Source organism: Hemicordylus capensis, chromosome 5, assembly GCF_027244095.1.
Source record: "Hemicordylus capensis ecotype Gifberg chromosome 5, rHemCap1.1.pri, whole genome shotgun sequence".
Taxonomy (NCBI): Eukaryota; Metazoa; Chordata; class Lepidosauria; order Squamata; family Cordylidae; genus Hemicordylus; species Hemicordylus capensis.
In genome coordinates this window covers 23,338,114-23,355,967 of record NC_069661.1, presented here as the reverse complement: position 1 = coordinate 23,355,967, position 17,854 = coordinate 23,338,114, and the positions used below count along the sequence as shown (strand labels likewise).

At 44.4% G+C, this 17,854-nt stretch overlaps 1 protein-coding gene across 3 annotated transcripts in view; it reads right to left on the bottom strand.

Annotated features, from left to right (window-relative positions):
• Nucleotides 1-764: 764 nt before the first annotated feature.
• Nucleotides 765-17,854, bottom strand: part of MMRN1 (multimerin 1) — a 102,353-nt gene continuing 85,263 nt past the window's right edge. For all 3 annotated transcript variants that reach the window (XM_053258249.1, XM_053258250.1, XM_053258251.1), the window contains exons 7-8: nucleotides 7,898-8,044; nucleotides 765-4,239 (exon numbers count right to left, since the gene is read on the bottom strand). In XM_053258249.1, coding sequence (XP_053114224.1) covers nucleotides 3,818-4,239; nucleotides 7,898-8,044 — 569 coding nt within the window. In that variant the 3' untranslated portion in view covers nucleotides 765-3,817. The remainder of the gene's footprint in view (nucleotides 4,240-7,897; nucleotides 8,045-17,854) is intronic.

The following is a 17,854-nucleotide window of genomic DNA, read 5'->3' as shown; positions in this document are numbered from 1 at the left end:
TAAGGTTTCAGTTTTAATTTGTTTTATGTTGCTGTAAACTGCTCAGAGATGGAAGTTTGGGGTGGTCTACAAATCTGAGAAACCAACCAACCAACCAACCAACCAACCAACCAACCAACCAACCAACCTAGTGTGTATGCAGCATACTATACAGCATACAACATACTATACAGCATACAACATACGACACACATCAGAGACTGCTGGTTTGGGACTGTAGAAGCTGGCAGTAGAAGCCCCATCCTTCAAAGCCTGCAGCAGCCAATAAAAACCTGTGAGGCTGTGCATACGATCAGCCAAACCCCGGCTTGGGCAGCCCTGCCTGGGTTTGACTGCCCATGTGCACCACCAGGATTGTGGGCGATTCCAACACTGCATCCCCCACAAGCCCTGGAATTTACCCCAGGTTTTAACCTCGGTTAAAGGGCATGGGTATAACCTTTATCCCAGGTTTGGGGGTGTACGTTTGGGCTGTGCACAGCCCAAGCATACAGAGAGTCAGGTGCCTAGAGTGCCTGACTCCTTGGGGAATGCCCTAATGCTCCGCACTGCATCTGACTTGATCCCAGCCTCCGGAAATCCGCACTGCATGGAACAGTCACCATCACTGCTGCTTCTAGAACCTGAACCAGATCCAGAACCTGATGCTGAACCAGAATCATCATCCAATTGGCTAGATTCTCCACTAATAATAATAATTTAGCGAACATGGAAAGAAAGAAAAAAGTTAGGTATGTAATGTATTTAAGGACACACAGACATAGTCCTGGTTATTTTTCTCCAATTTTATTAATGTTTTTTTGTTTTGCTACACCATCCTCCTGAGAAGATAGGAACCATATCAAATAATAAAAGGGTGAACAACAACAACAACAATAATGGATTATAACAGGATGAAGACAGATGTAGTATTCCAAGAGGGGTTATTGCCAGCGCCACCTGCTCTGGAAACCCAGCTCTGCAATTTGTGTTACATTTTCTAATGCTGATCCGAAATGTTCCTTCCACTTTGTCTACTATGTCCTCAGGAGTGAAAATGGTGTGCTATTTTGGCACTTTTCCTGGCAGGCTTGAGAATTCTCAGCCTACTGAGAATGAACTAAGTTATGACTAGTGGTGGCACCACTGCCTGCAGAGATGCGATGGATGGATGAAAGGAAAGGAAAGGAAGGAACCTTTTTGTTTTATGTGGCACCTATGCATTTATTCATACGTATGTCATCTTGCACTTTACAAAAATAATAATAAACATGTTGAAAATGGTTGCAAAACCGCTCTTGTGATGGAGGAGGAAGTATGTGGTTAATGGCCTGGGTATGTGGTTAACAGGCAATCACTACAGTCAGCTTTTTCTCAGTTCAAACTGAACCATCACTAACCCCCCACCCCCGCAAAACTGGCACTATACAGAAACAAAAGTTGTTTTGAAGCATCATGGTTAATATGTTACACCTGTCTTTAAAATATAATACCTGTCTCAACCCATAGAATATCATGTCTATAAAAACTCATCATGTTATACCTACCCATATATATAATGGTTAAATCTCAAGGGAAGGAGAACTATGGAGACTTCTTTCTCTGCATGCATGTTTCTTTCTTTCTTTCTTTCTTTCTTTCTTTCTTTCTTTCTTTCTTTCTTTCTTTCTTTCTTTCTTTTAAGCAAATTGGGTGTGGTATTTCATTCCTAGTGCATCCTGAGTATTTATACTTATTCTAGATATTTTTGTTTATGTGTTGCTTTGAAAGGCCTCTAGGTCACAGGTCTGCTCTAGGGAAATTATTTTTTTTGTAACTGGAAAAACAAAACAAAAATAACAAGGGAACCTATCAGAAATCAACATTAGGAAGAAAACAATTAGCATCTCTGAAGAAGGAGACCTGGCTTGAAGGATTTAGTAGGAAGGGCAGGAAGGGCAACGAAAGTCATATTTAAAGAGAAAGATGCAGCCTCCGGTGGGTCATTTGAATTTCATCTGCAGAGTAATTTCCACGCCATTTAGCCCTATCCATGGCAGGAATAAAGGGGACTAAACAGGTTATTAAACTGACAAAGTCATACAAGGGGTGGGGAGGGATTTAGCCATGTGGGCAAGACATTTGATAAAATTCAATGATACGCTAGGATAGGTTAGTGACAAACTGGGGATTTTAAGTATTTACAGAAAGATACGGTACACCAGTGGAAGAAGAGGCTGAAATATATACATTCAGGGTTCGTGGTGTGTTGAAGATTAATCTTATAAACAGAAGACAGGATCAGGTGTGGACTGAAACTATTGTCAGTGGTGTTGGTGGGGGTCACACACACACACACACACACACACACACACACACACACACACAGCTTTTCTGTTTTTTTTCACTTGACATTTTAAGCATCACGAATTCCTTATCAGACCACAGTGAATTTTGTCCTGCAGGAAGTCAGGGGATGAAAGCGTTAATCCCTTAATTGATGCTATTAATTTTCTAATTTACGAACTGCAGATTAAATATATGGATTTTTAATCAGATTTTCATCAAAGCTCTCCCCTGCAGATGGGTGTACCATGCTGAGGACAAGCAACCCATATACCTCTCTTGAAGTAGGCAATGTAAAAGATTATTTTTCTTGACAATTAATGCTTTTTTAAAAAAGCCAAGAGAAAGCATAATCATTGGTCTCCTGAAAGTATCACCCTTGCTTTAGCAGGCTGATTAATTTATTAATCTGTTAAAAGCAAGCCAGTCAATTTATTTAAAAGCTCTAGTAAATACACTAGTATTGATAAGTATCGCCTCCTGAAATCCCAGTGTTTAAATGAAGGCTTTTCTGATTATATGTATGCCTTACATGTATAACCAATTAAAAAATATAGTATGAGCGAAGGAAGACAGTGGGTTGTACTATTTGGCACAGAATGTAAGCTGATCCAATGTGACTATGCACAGAACTTTAACTAAGTATGAATCTAGCCAAGCTGGGCAAGTTAGGACCCAGATCTAAGAACACTTGGCCAGGTTGGGACTGGGATCCAATATTTCAAAGGTGCTTTCTAAGGCTGTCATCTCAGAAACACACCTGGTGGAAGAAGCTCCTTGTGGTGCCATCCCATGTTGGCTGGAGATATATGGGGAGATTCCATCCCTTTGGGTGGAGTGGATCACATGTGTCTTTTTCACCCTACTGGCACTTTCCTTATAACTACGGTCTCCCAAAAGGGAAGCAGCTGCATGGTCTAACTAGTGTGTAACCAGATGCCAATAACACATGAATGAAAAAAGATACTGAAATCAAATTCCCTGAACATTGCCGATAATATTCATAAACTGCTCTATATCCTTGTTCTGGTGCAAATAGCTGGGTAAGTCAGAGCATATTGAAAATGTTCAGATAATGAAATGTCAGGGTAAAAAGGAGAGTAATTTAGAAAGATTTCCACTGAGTCAACAAAAGGTAAGTTGGGATAGCTTGGAGTTTTGGAAATTTAAAGTTCAGTAAATGGTCTAATGAGATTAGAGTTGCCACCTATTGAGGCTGTTCACACAACCGGAAACTTGTCCTATCCAGTTTTTGGTTGTGTGAACAGCCTCATATTCTGGCATGATGTTTTGCTTTAACAACTGAATGAAAGGCAGACATGCAATTGATAAAAGCTTTTCCCCCCAGCACAGAGATACATTTCACGTAGCATTTCTGCCTCTTGTGCAGTTGATAAACTGCAGAAAGGGTAGCAACCATAAGCGAAGCTCACCTTATTGAACAGAACAGATTTAGAAATAGAGAAGAATTGTGCTTTCTCTTTGTAGAGAATAGCTTTTACGTATGTCTGATTTATGTACGGTACAATAAGTAGCCACTAAATGTAGTTACAGGTGGATATCTGGCTGGGATACTTCCTGTTTCCAGCTTGAGCCAGACTTCTTGGCCATAGTTCAGTTCCAGTAAGGCATCTCCAGTAACCACTCTGTCAATGTAGTTGTTGTTATTTGTGTTTCCAGACTGGAAAGCCAGCTTGTCTACTCCATCGACCACCAGATAGCCAGAGATGAGCGGACTATTGGATTCAATGTTGTATTCGAACACATAAACACCAAGATACGGCACACGGAATCTTCCATTCGCTGGGACATAGGAGGATCCATAGTTGACATCCAGATTATTAAATCGAATTGGGCCAGGAGAATTCATCCCATAGGTATGAGAAGCAAAGAAGGCCACCATTGGGGCATACCTGTAAGATCCTTTTGTAAAATCTGCAAAGGAAGAACATTGGAAGGATAAGCAAATCTGGTAGAGTCTTTGAGTGGAACCAGTTAGATCTCTGAACCTTGGACCTTTGCATGCAGAGTATGCCACTGGGATGTCCGCCTTCCGCAAACATATAGCATACAGTGAGTGTAACTAGACATTATGAAAAGGAGGGGGAGGGTTAGATATGGAGCTGCCATTGTCAACAGCAGCCTCAAGTCTGCCACACCATCTAGACCTGTTCTTTGTCTTCTACTCTTCATGTGGAATTGCAGATTTAAATGGGATCAACTCTGTATAACAGACACAGGGGTAGTTGCAAACTTTCCCCTCAAGCCTCCTGTCAAGTTCTCAAGAAGCTAAAGAAAAAAAGCAAAATGAATTCTTAAGTACTGTATAGAAAGCAATTTTCTCCACAATTAGCGTCAAACGCACCAACAAAAAAGAGAGTGTCCCCCCACCACCTTTCAGAAACAGCAAGAAATTCTCAGTCTTAACTGTGCTGCATTATTAGGAAGAAAAGCTTTCATGCCTCTCTCAGCTCTGAGGTCTGTGTCACAGATTCCTACAAATGTAACACGTTTGCATGTTTTGCAGAGCCTAGAATTGTGCTCTCAATCTCTCAAAAGATATTGAAGAAAGCTGGAAGCTTAATAATAATAAAAGATGGGGAAATAAAAATATTACTTGTTTCTTTTCCTTCACCCGTGGCATATAAGCCAGTGCCTGCCTGACTGTTAAAATGATGGAGAAACAACAGAATAAAGGCTGAAAGAGGCATAAAACACAAATTTCACGTATCCTGGATGCAAATCTTAGTTTATTCATTTTTATGGCAAGTGTCACCGTGACTGTGCCTTCTGAAATGAACCTTCTTTGCAGAGCACCGTCTAACGTGGCTGTAGAAACATCAAGCCTGATATAAATTTCCCCCTGATTTTTCACAAATGTTACAAATGTCTGGCGGCAACTTAGACTCGGGCCTTCTCTCAAGCTTTGGAGCACACTCCTGGCCAAGATAGAAGGTTTGCCCTCTCAGCTGGCCTTTAAGAGAGCTTTGAAGACACATCTTTTTAACCAGGCGTTTTGATAGTTGTTGCTCTTAACTATTTTTAATTGGTTCCGTTTCAGTTTTTGTATTTTAAACTGGTTTTAATGGGTTTGAAAACCACTTAGAGATTATTTTTTTAAAATTAGGTGGTATATAAATGTAATAAACAAATAAATAAAAGGCTTCTGGGCCTTTTTACAAATTACATTTTGATGTGTGCATCTATAGTGTTTTGAAGTGAACGCCTAAAAATGCAAGGTCTGAGTGTTACATGTAACGTAATGTGGTGTGTCAGTGGCTGACATGCAGTGGAGAAGCTGATCCTGGAGAACCAGAATTGTCTCACCTTTGCCACCCACACCTCCCCAGTCCCTTCCTCTTTTTCAAGGAAGGGAAGTAACTGTCGTTCACCTGCATTTCTTCTTCCTCCGGAGCAACAAGACAGGGACGGAAGGAGGGTGGGCATGAAGGCGTATATGGGCTGGGAATAAGCAAAGCCACCTCCCTTACACCATCACAGCACAGCAGCTGAGCCTGGCGGAAGAGCAGCCAAAGCAGCAGTGATGGTGCTGGTGGGAGGAGCTTCTTGCACGGGCGAGTCAGCCAATCCCTCTGCAGCCTCAGATGCAGCAACAGCAGCGCCCACCAGGCTTGCCGGTCTTGATGACCATGTGAACCTCAGCCACCATGGTCGCTTCCTCCTCCTCCAGCCCACACACCAGCAGCTGTCCAGTGGGGCCTCCCTTCCCATCGTAAGTGTTGTAAAAAAAACCACAAGGTGGGAGTTTACAAATGCCTAAGTGCCATTTGTCTCAACCCGGAGTGTCTTAAGTCAAGGACTGCCTGCACATATTAATCGTGGTCATCGCTGCAAAGTCTATAGCCCTTTTCCGACAACATGCCCATGTTCACTGAACACACAGAGGGAGGGGAGTTGGATTGCACTTGTTGGCCCCATTCTCAACCTCGGTCATTCAGCCAATGATCTGAAGTTGGGCTGCGCATGAAGCTTTTCACTCCCACTGGTTGACATTCTGGTGATTGCTGGGTTACAACATTGGTGGGGTACATTCAGTCTAACTCTAAAGTAAACACAGTTTACGTGTGCAGGCCCTGCACATACAACCAGGGATTGTGGGGCGTTTTTGTTTGTTTGTTTGTTTGTTTGTTTGTTTGCAAGGATCCTGCTTGTCCAGAGAGAGCGTACACTAGCACAGATAGATGAAAAAAACTGTGTTGCTGACTTTGCCTAGACTGGTGGTGATCAGCAGTGGGGACCCAAGGTGTAATCACAATTTTCCCCTCCACTTGTTCAGTGGCCATATACACAACTCTCTAGCCCTCTTCACAAGTCTGGCAGAGGGCACTGTGCAACTGGGATGGCAGGCTTCATGCTGCTTTATGTATGTTCATATGTATGTCTTTGGCATGTGCATAGACAGCAGATCATGAGAGCAGGAACAATGAAACAGCAGGGATCCTGATCTCAGGGAACCCTGTGCATCCATTGCTCATATGTGAATAGGCACACGGCAGACTGGTCCATGACAGATATGGAGGACTAGAACCAATGGGATAGGAGAGCTGGTCTTGTGGTAGCAAGCATGACTTGTCCCCTTAGCTAAGCAGGGTCTGCCCTGGCTGCATATGAATGGGAGGCTAGAAGTGTGAGCACTGTAAGATATTCCCCTCAGGGGATGGAGCCACTTTGGGAAGGGCAGGTTTCAAGTTCCCTCCCTGGCTTCTCCACGGTAGGGCTAAGAGAGACTCCTGCCTGCAACCTTGGAGAAGCTGCTGCCAATCTGTGAAGACTATACCAAGCTAGATGGACCAATGGTCTGACTCAGTATATGGCAGCTTCCTATGTTATAAGAAAGTGGATTTAGGTGAGTGATGGGGAAGAACTTCCTAATTATAGGAGCTGTTTGGAAGTGGAACAGTCTTCTTAATGCATTGCTGGTCACTGGAGGTTTCTAAACAGAGGATGGACGGCCATCTGTCAGGGATGCTGTAGCAATTTCCTGCACTGAGCAGAGGGTTGGACTAGATGATCTCCAAGGTTCCTTCCAGTTCTAAAAGTATTTGATTCTATAAATGTGCACACAGTGTGAAGTAGGAGAATGCCATCTCCACTCTGGTGAGCATGGAGGATGGCACTGACCATGTGAAGAGGGCTTCACAGCTGAGTTTTCCCAGCTTCTTTTTTTTAAAAAATGGAGGGAGCAGCTTAGCCACAGATGTAATTTCCCAATAATGCAATTTCACAGCTTTTGTTAAAAAAAAATTGCCAACTTGCTCTGGTCTGTTTATGATAGAACTGCTTGGCTAATAACCATCTTGTTCAATCCACCATAGACCTGCTGGTTATTATATTTTTTATGGATAAGCCTCTGAAAGAGATCAAATTTTATACTTTGTGATGCAGGACACATCAAAAGAGAGGACTATGGACTCTCCTCAGGAACTGAGTGTTTAAAAATAAATAAATGACCATGCCACCAGGGTGCCCTTTTGTTGCGGGAAACTAGTGGCGAGAACTTGATTGTCCCCTTAATCTCTGGACTATTGCAAGAGAAGCAGGGGAAGTGGTGATGTTTTTGACTTATACTTGCCTACAGCTGGAGCGCCTTCCTCCGCCATCTTTGTACTGCAGTTGGATCCTCCGAAAGGGTAGCGGCAAGCACAGACAAAGCCGTTCCTTTCGTTGACACAGGTCCCCCCATTTTGGCACGGAGAGCTACTGCAGCTCAAATGTTCACCTGTACAGAAAAGGGAAATGTGTGGTGGGAATGGTCACTGCATGATTGTATACAGAAGCAAAGACTCTCTGGCAATGGCTTTGCACACACTCTGCCTTGCAAACCCCACAGCAACCTTTAAAACCCTCCAGGGCTGTGTTTGAATCTAAAGTGGAGGCTGACACCTTTCCTAGGTATGTCGGGGGTGGGGGTGGTAAGGCAGCAGTCATTCTGTATTTGCATATAAATTGATGCTGTTTTCCAGAATTGTGTCGTTTGCTTCCCTAACGTTATTGTCACAGGGGAAGCTAGTCAGACAGGGTTGGCTTGCGGACAACACTTGTTGTTGGGATCAGGCCTTGGATGGCTAACCACTCCTCATTTCTACCAGTCGAAGGTATAAGGGAAGCCCTCAGCCTCTGCCTGCATGCCCAAATATACTGGCTGACATGATGCACAGCATACCCTGGGTGGTTCTGCACCACCTGTGCTGTTGCAGGCATCTTAGAATAACATCAGTGCTGTAGAGCAAGAGCACTATTGTGCTAAAAGGTAAAATCACGCAATCACGCTTGCGCATTGCTACGGCCATTATTTTCAATGGCTGTAGCACTGTCTGAGCACGGTAATGCAATTTGATGTATTTGTGCAATTTGATGTATCTGTTTGCACAACAGCACCAGCATTGTTTTAGACACCCGCAGCAGGCGGACAGTGCAGAAACACCCACGGCAAACAGCAATCATGTCAGTCACTGTCTATATACTTGATTAACCAGTTATATACCACTTCAGTGCTTTACAGTCCTGTTCCTATTTTATAGATAGGAAACTGTATGTATTAACTTGAAGAAGGTCAGGTATTAACTTGCAAAGGGTCAGGTCCAGGGCTAGCCTGAAATTTAAACCCAGTTATCCTATATTGGACAACTGGGCGCATGCCTGTTCAGTCACATGCATAATAAGAACATAGGAAGCTGCTTTAAATTGAAGTCAGACCACTGGCCCATCCAGCTCAGTATTACCTACAGTAACTGGCAGTGACTCTCCAAGGTTCCAGGAAGGAGTCTTTCCCAGCCCTACCAGGAGATGCGGCTAGGGATTGAACTTGGGACCTTCTGCATGCAAGCAGATGCTCTACCACTGAGCTATGGGCTCATCCCTGAACAATCTCTGATATGGCTGAGATGAGATTTTAATTGGGGACTAGATTTCATTTCTCTTTCCCCAGACATCAAGACACCAGGAGAAACCTGGCTCCCACCCCCACTTAAGTAGCTGTCTTATACTGAGTCAGACTATTCATTCATTCATTCATTCTCATTCATTCATTCATTGCATTTCTAGACTGCCCCATCCAAAGGCTCTGCGTGGTGCACAACAGTTTTATTTTTTTAAAAAACATATTAAAACAAACACCATTTAAAACACACTGCTTAAAATAATATTAAAACAATTTTAAAACAATTCAGAGCCATTTAAAAAACTAATTAAAATACTTAAAAACAAATTTAAAAACCTTGGAAGGCCAGGCCAAAAAAGTAAGTTTTTAGGGCTCTCTTAAAGGTCAACAATGAGCCTAAATTACAGATATCTGCTGGGAGTGCATTCCATAGGCCAGGAGCAGCTACAGAGAAGGCCCGGTTCCAAGTCGCCACCAGACGTAAGAAAGAGCTCTCTAAAGCAGCCTGGACCTAAGCCATTCAGGGCTTTAAAGGTAATAACCAGCACTTTGAATTTTGCTTGAAAACATATCGGCAGCCAGTGCAACTGTTTTAAGACAACTAGACAAGCATAATATGGTCTCTCCAGGTTACCCCAGAGACCAGTCTGGCTGCCGCATTTTGAACTACCTGAAGTTTTCTAACTATGTATAAAGGCAGCCTCATGTAGAGCGCATCGCAAAAGTCCAGCCTGAGGGTTACCAGCTGATGCACCACTGTTTTGAAGTCATTCCCTTCAAGGAATGGATGCAGCTGTCAAATCAGCCAAAGCTGATAGAAAGCACTCCTGGCCATAGCTTCCACCTGAGATACCAGGGTGAGGCCTGGATCCAAGAGCACTCCCAGCCTGTGTTCCTGTTCCTTCTGGGGGAGTGTAACCCCATCCAGCACAGGAGGATCTAACTCATCCTTCAAATGCCAATCCCCCACAATGGGCACCTCCATCTTGCTTGGATTCAGCTTCAATTTGTTAGTCCTCATCCATTACTGCCTGTAGGCAGGCATTTAGGGAGTGAATGCCATTTTATGATGATGATGATGATGATGATGATGACGACGACGAGAAGGAGAAACAGATTTGTGTGGCATCAGCATACTGATGACACCCTGCATCAAATCTCCTGATGACCCTACCCAGAGGTTTCATGTAGATGTTTAAAAGGATTGGTGACAGAATGGAGCCCTGAGGGACTCCATATAGCAGCTCCCATTTCAAAGAGCAACCGTCGCCAAACTCCACCATCTGGAATCTGCCTGAGAGATAGGAGTGGAACCACTGCAAAGCAGTGCCTCCTATCCCCAACTCCCCCAGGTGATCCAGAAGGATACCATGGCCGATAGCATAGATCGCTGCCAAGAGATCCAAAAGAACCAACAGAGTCACATTCCCCCTGTCAATTCCATGGAAAAGGTCATCCATCACACCGACCAAGTCCGTCTCAACCCTATAGCCTGCTCTACAGCCAGTTTGAAATGGGTCTAGATAATCATTTCCTCCAGAACTGCCTGGAGCTGGTTAGCCACCACATTTTCAATCACCTTGTTCAACCATGGACAATTGGAGACCGGCCTATAACTATCCATCACTGAGGAATCTAGGGAAGGCTTCTTAAGAAGTGGTCTAATCATTGGTCTGTCTAGTTTAGTATTGTCTTCTCTGAGTGGAAGCGGGTCTCCAAGGTTTTGGGCAGGAGTCTTTCTCAGTTTGTGCAGATACTTGAACTGCATGAGTCTTCCACATCAAATAAGGAAGGGAGAAGATTGTGCGATTTGTCCCTCAGCATCTATGAGTGTCTGTGTAGAGATGTTCTATTATGAGCATGGTGTGGGTGGGCCTGCCTGTTCCTCCATCACAAAAACAGAATCTTTACTAAGCATCAGACCTGAGATTCCACCCCCAGGATGACATTGGCTCTCAACCCATAGCTGGTGTTCTTTGAAGCCCATTACATTATTCAAACCAGCAACAGCACTGGCCACCTTCATACCTGGAGCATGATGTCCAGTTCCACAGGCCAACTGGGGCTGACATACTGTTCTGCCGACTTTTATCAGAATATGCACACAGTTGTGCAAGAACACGCATGCACAAGACTCAAGAATTGTGCAAATGCGGTTGTGCAATGGATGGCCATTGGAGACAATGACCACTGGAGACAATGGCCATCCATTGCACAGTTATGTTTGCACAATTCTTGCATTATACACAAAAAAGCTCTTGCCCAGCTGTTGACATGTTCCATTAAAAGGCATTCAGAAAGTTCTGCAGCAAAAGCCAGTATGTTGTGTGTGAAAACCCTATATGAAACTGAATATTGGGCAATAGTCCCCCGATTGTATTGTCCAAGTCAAATCTTGGCTTTCAATATGTTTATACATTTTCATGCAGTAATGTTGACTTTTAAAAGGTCCACACCGCTGAAACAGAACAAGCTCCTAACCACATGGATGGGTTTCCAGTATGTCCATTTGAGTAAACGTTCTTGTGTTATATTTGGTTAAAATTCAGAGTGAGGCCAGGGATGTAGGCATGAGGAGGGGTGGGATTCTGTTGGAACTTGGTCCTCTGCATTGTGATTACAGATCTACCAGAGACTTTTCAGCTTACATTTTAGAATGAAAAGCTCTAGCCCTTTTATTTGTGAAGATATAAGGAAAAGGATGTGGAACATATTCAGCCCAATTGCACACTAGCAGATAATGCAATTCAGTTAGTTTAGACATACTAGGCTATCTGTATTTATGGTCTAACTCACGGCTAGACAAGCGTGTCTCATAAATAAATAAATAAATAAATGGCAGCTGGGGATGATGGGAGTTGTAGTTCAGCAACAGGTGGGGAGCCAAGGTTGCCTACCACTGGTCTAGCTGGTGAGATGTCTGTTCAGGCTGCAACTGGAGGTTGGCATGTTTACATGCTTTCCCACACACACCCTTTCTGGCGTGTAGAAAGCTACCCTATCAGGATAATTTAACCTCTAGCCTTCTCCCTGGCCTGCTGTTTTTCTACAGGTGTGGAGCTTTTTTCAGCACTGAAACGTACAAACCCCCACCTGCAGCCTGAAGTGGCACAGTCCTGGCAAAACATTACCACCTGATTCCATCGCATACATAAACTAAGCCTAAGAGACTCTGGCGGAAGGTTTCCCCCACCCCCTTGAACCGTCCTTTGCAAATCACTGTACTCTATCATCTTGGGATTAGACAAATTGAATTAGTGGAGACTATTCAACAAGCTCCGCTCTTCAGACTCCTGAGCGGTGACAATAGGGGCATGTATGTTCTTGTGACAAGATTGCAAGCAGGCCAGCCTCAGCGTCTTGAAAGAATAGTTCAGTAACGTTCAAGCGGTGGGTAGGTGTGGGTGATGAAAAGGGAGTTTCATAATAAGTGCTGATTGCCGGCAGATGTGTGGAATTGCATCTTTTCACACAGGCACTTCACTGGCGCTCTGAGCTATCTTTAATTTCCAGCCCAGTCATTTCAGATGGCATTGCGTTCCATCACAGCACTTCAACGGTGATGAGTTTGAGTTTGCCAGGCTGAATGCAAAGCTTTGTGATCTTTGTATAAAATGTACTCCCCAACCCCCCACATTCAGTTAGACTGATGAGGTTTATGGACTGAAATGTGCTGAGAAGTTTCTGTATGACTTAAGTAAATCTTTTCTCCCCTAACATATTGCGTTCCTGGATAAAGCAATGTATAAATGCAGTTCAAATTTCAGGAACAGGTGAGGAAATTCTGGCTTACTTAGCATTATATTTAGGGTTGCCCAGAGATTTAAAAGAAGAAAAACCAAACAGACTTCCAGACCCTACCACAGGCAATGGGTTAGTTCTCACTGAGGTGGTAAACCTGTGACTGGAGTGTGTGGCTTCAGATTGCAGGTAAGTCTCATATGAAGCTGCCTTATACTGAGTCAGACTATTGACCATAAACATAGATAGCCTAGTATATCTAAAATAACTGAATTGTATTATTTACTAATGTGCAGTTGGGCTGAATATGTTCTGTATGGTGTGGTGTTTTTGGTTAATCCATTCCTTGATCCAGGCCAGCATTGGAAGGGGTTTTTAGTTGTATTCCAGTCCTGGTGTAGAGGTGGGGCTAACAAACAGCCAGCAGCAAGAGCACTGAAGGCAGACTGCACTTGCCTCTCTGTAAAATAATATCTGTCAACTTCACTAATAGTCAAGTTATGATCCAGTTAGTGAAGTTAATAGTCAACCACTACCTTGTCCTTGCATATCACAACTCTTTCCTCTGGATTCTATACATGGTTTTCCTTATATCTTCACAAATAAAGGTATTTCATTCTAAAGTGAAAGCTGAAAAGTCACTGGTAGGTCTGCAGTCATTATGAGGAGGACCAAGTTCCAACAGAACTTATGTACTCATCCCTACTGGATCAGACCAAAGGCCCATGGATTCCAATATCCTGTTTCCCATCGCGGCCAACCAGATGCTTCTGGGATGAAGGTGTATCTCCTCTCTTGCCAATAGTCCCCTGCAACTGGTATTCAGAGACATGCTGCCTAGGAACATAAGACTCTGCCTTATACTGAAGCTATTCCACAATCGGCAAAAATTGGGCTAGGGAAGGCTAGCCCAATTTCTTCTGATCGTGAGAAGCAACAGGAGCCATGCAGCTCCTGGAGGTGGTTCAGCATCAAGCCCACTTACGGAGTCCATCATTAAACCTGAGTTTCAGGTGCAGGGGCACCCTCAAAACAGGTTAAACAATCATGTGTTGCCATGGTGTGACTCTGTGCCACAATGACTCACGAGTAGCCTCCCGACCTGGAGGCTACAACAAGCCTCCTGGCCTCAGGAGGCTCCTCAAAAGGCACTGTGCACTCACACAGTGCCTTATGGGACTTCAGAAGGCTGGGAAGCCCCCAAACCACACTGCCCCAACCAGCTCTGTGACAGAGCTGGAAATCGTCTGGGCGGCCAATCCCAGGGAGGGCTCCCTGATCGTCTGCGGGGAGAGTGGGTCAAACCCACTCTCCTCACAGAACCTATTTTGGAGCTTCACACCACTCGTGTGAAGTGCCTCACTGAGTCAGACCTTTGGACCATCTAGCTCAGTATTGCCTACAATGACTGGCAGCAGCTCCTTCAGGCAGAAGTCCATCCCAAGACTTCCCAAGTCCCTGCCTGGAGATGCCAGGGCCTTCTGCATGCAAAGCAGATGCTTCGCCACTGATCTCAACCCCATCCTCATCCCTGCCTCTTAAACTGGAGGTTGCATATAGCCATCAGAACTAGTAGCCACTGAAGACATGTCCTCCATGAATTTGTCGAATCCTCTTTTAGATCCATTTAAACTAGTGGCCTTCACTACTCTTGTGGCAGCTAATTCCATAGATTTATGATGTGCTGTGTGAAGACGTACTTCCTTTTGTTCATCCTGCAAGTTGGTTTCATTGGATGGCCCTGGTTCTACTGTTATGAGAGACGGAGGAAAACCTTCCTCTCTGCACTTTCCCCACACCATTTATAATTTTATAAGCTTTAGTCATGACCTCTCATTAGCCACACTTTTCTAAACTTAAAAGCCCCAAACATTGAAGCCTTTCCCCATAAGAGAAGTGGTCCAGCCCCCTGAGCTTTTTGGTTACCCTTTTCTGCACCTTTTCCAGTTCCACAATATCCCATCTGAGATGCGATGATCAGAACTGCATACAGTATTCCAGAGATACCAAATTGGTCTTGGCAAATAGTATTTTTAACTTGGGCTCTCACAAAATAATTGGAAGAGGTGCATGGGAAAGAGAGACAGTTACAAGGACAGAACAATAGTCTCTTCCCAGAATAAGAATGAAGTTAAAAATAACACCGTGTCTAGCCAGTCACCTACAGCTAATTTTGCTGAAAATGGAATTTTAAGTGAAATATGAGGTTCCACTTCAGGTGAAACTTCCAAGGAATTTTGAGGGACAGTACGTTTTATAAGACTAGAGAAATCCCACAGGGAAGTGTTACACATCCCTATCAACGATTAACTGAAAAACAAAAACACTATGAATTTATTGTGGGGTGGGGGGAGGAGGAAAGAAGAGAAGGCTAGAGCATCCTGTTTACAACTGAGCTTCTTTCGCAGTCCTCTCTTTCCTTGCACTATTGACCAGTGCCAGTGAATTATGTCCCAACTGTCCTACTGCTATTACTGCTGATGAGAAAGTAGAGTGGGGAATTAAGCCCCCCCTCCCCTTCATTTCATTTGTGGAGTTATTTTTGTTCATTAAAGGACTTTATCCCTTTCTCTCATACAAGAGATCCAAGGCACCTCAGAAAATCAGGGTGCCACATGGTTATTTTTAAAAATCAATACAGAGTTAATGAAAACAACACATCAGAACTACAAAATAAATAAACTGAAAATGCTCCTGAAGCTCTCCTGAGTTGGACTTGGAAAAGAATTTCAGGGGCTCTCAGAAGGTTCCTCGAACACTGGCAAGCTTTACAAGTCCCTGGATTCTTTTTCGTCTTGGCTCGAAATCTGAGCAGAAGTACTCCCCACTTCCTGTTCCCTGTTCCTGTCAGCATTCCTCTCCCCCAAAGCATTTTCCCTTCCAATCTACCCTCAAAAGATCCTTCCTTTCGCTTACACAAACAGCAGCACACAGGAATGGCAGCAGTGCATTGGTACTAGAGAGAACTACACTTTTCATGGGCCCCGGGCTATGCACCACACACTGCAATGCAGCACCGCATGCCATGGCAATGCAGAGGAAGGGAGCAAGGGACATCTCCCCCCCTTCCATTCTCCCCGCATACTGCTGCAGTCACCATTTAAGGAGGTCATGGGAGGGAGAAAGATGTTTGAAGGTTGGCTTGTGGGGAGGCACTTTGGAATTGGAAAGGCTGACACAGTGGAAAGGGGGGGGGAGTCATTTCCCCAAGCATCCATTTGGACAATAATACAAGTTTTTCCTGATTCTGGAGAGGAAGAACTCATCATTTCCAAATTAATCTGATGCAAGTGGGGGGGAGCTTGCATATTTCTACCAAACCCATTCCCCCCACAAGAAACCATAAGACAATCACAACCCCTTCCACGTCTGAGGGGGAAAGGTGCACAAAACCTTCAGCATCCTTGGGCACAGGCTCAGGTAACACACAAACACCAGGGATGTATTGCAGCATTTTGTTGTAGATCCATACTTGTTTATCATTGTGAATTACATGTGCATCCCACCTTTTTTCTATGATGGAACTCAAGGCAGTGTACACTGGATTCCCAGGCAGTCTCCCAGGCACTGACCAGATCCAAGCCCACTTAACTTTAGCGACTCTGCTGTATCATACACCTTCAGACTATAGTCCTGGAACCATTAATGTGTCCCATACCAGCTCAGTATTGTATAAATAAAAGATTCTCATTGTTTCTGTCTCACGACTTTGATTGGGAGTTGGAGTAATAATAAGATATTTTAGTATATTTGTGGTTCATGGTGGCCAGTATTTTTGTCTATCAGCTAAAGGGACCTGAGGACAGAATGAGCTGAGGGTACACAAAACTATTCTCTTGGAATGGACAAGAGGTCAGGTTTGGGAGGCCGGGTGTTACTGCGACAATAAGGAACTGCTTCTCTTGTAACCACTCCATTTTCTGTTAGAGTGTTAGTAGTCTGTAGCGCTTTCCCTCCATGCTAAATTACAAACAACAACAAAACCTTCTTTCATCTGTCTCCTGCCCTATCACACTAAATATGCAAAGTTGAAGCATGAAGAGTCAAACTGAATTAGGATAACGATCAATCTCTTGCAATTAAAACACAAAGTGCAAAACACATTCCAAGCAGCACTTTGGCACTGAACAACAAAGGCACAATGAAAGCCTTGGTGTTCGGGATAGCATGTATCAGAATGTATGTTTAAAGCTCATGCATTTTTCTTTGGTACCCAATTCTCCTACGTAGGGTTCAGTGTTCCCCCTAACAGGGATTCCCAGATGTTGTTCACTACAACTCCTACAACTGTTCTGCTCACCCTGCAATTAGCTGTGATTTCCTTTTGCAATGGGCCTAGCAGAGATGGGCCATTAGTGTTTGGTAAGGAAACATGGGGGCTATTCTCACGATTAACAAAAATCAGGCTAGGAGAGCCTAGCCCGATTTTTGTTAATCGTAAGAACCACCAGGCTCGCAAGCGAGCCTGGTGGTTCTTGAGCAGCTAACCGACTCAAGTAGCCCACCCCTTAGCCCGGGTTTGCGGAGCGAGCACTCCACAAATCCGGGCTAGAGTGACTCCGTGCCATGGCTACTCGCGTGTAGACCCCTGACCGGGAGGCGAAAACCCTTCTCCCAGCTCCGGGGGTCTCCCCAGTATGCCCTGCATGCTCGTGCAGGGCATTCTGGGGCTTCCGGGGGCTGCACGGCCCCTGCTCCCCCCAGCCTCCGCCAGCTCCGTCACAGAGCCGGCAACCGTGTGAGCAGCCGATCCGGCCGCCCAGAGCTCTCTGCTTGGTCGTCTGTGGGGAGAGCAGGCTTAGCCCGCCCTCCCCGCAGTTGGGCAGAAAGCGGGTCTCACGGATTGTGAGACCCGCCTCATGTATTGTTAACCATTGTTAACCAGCTAGCAATTTACACAAGAACCTA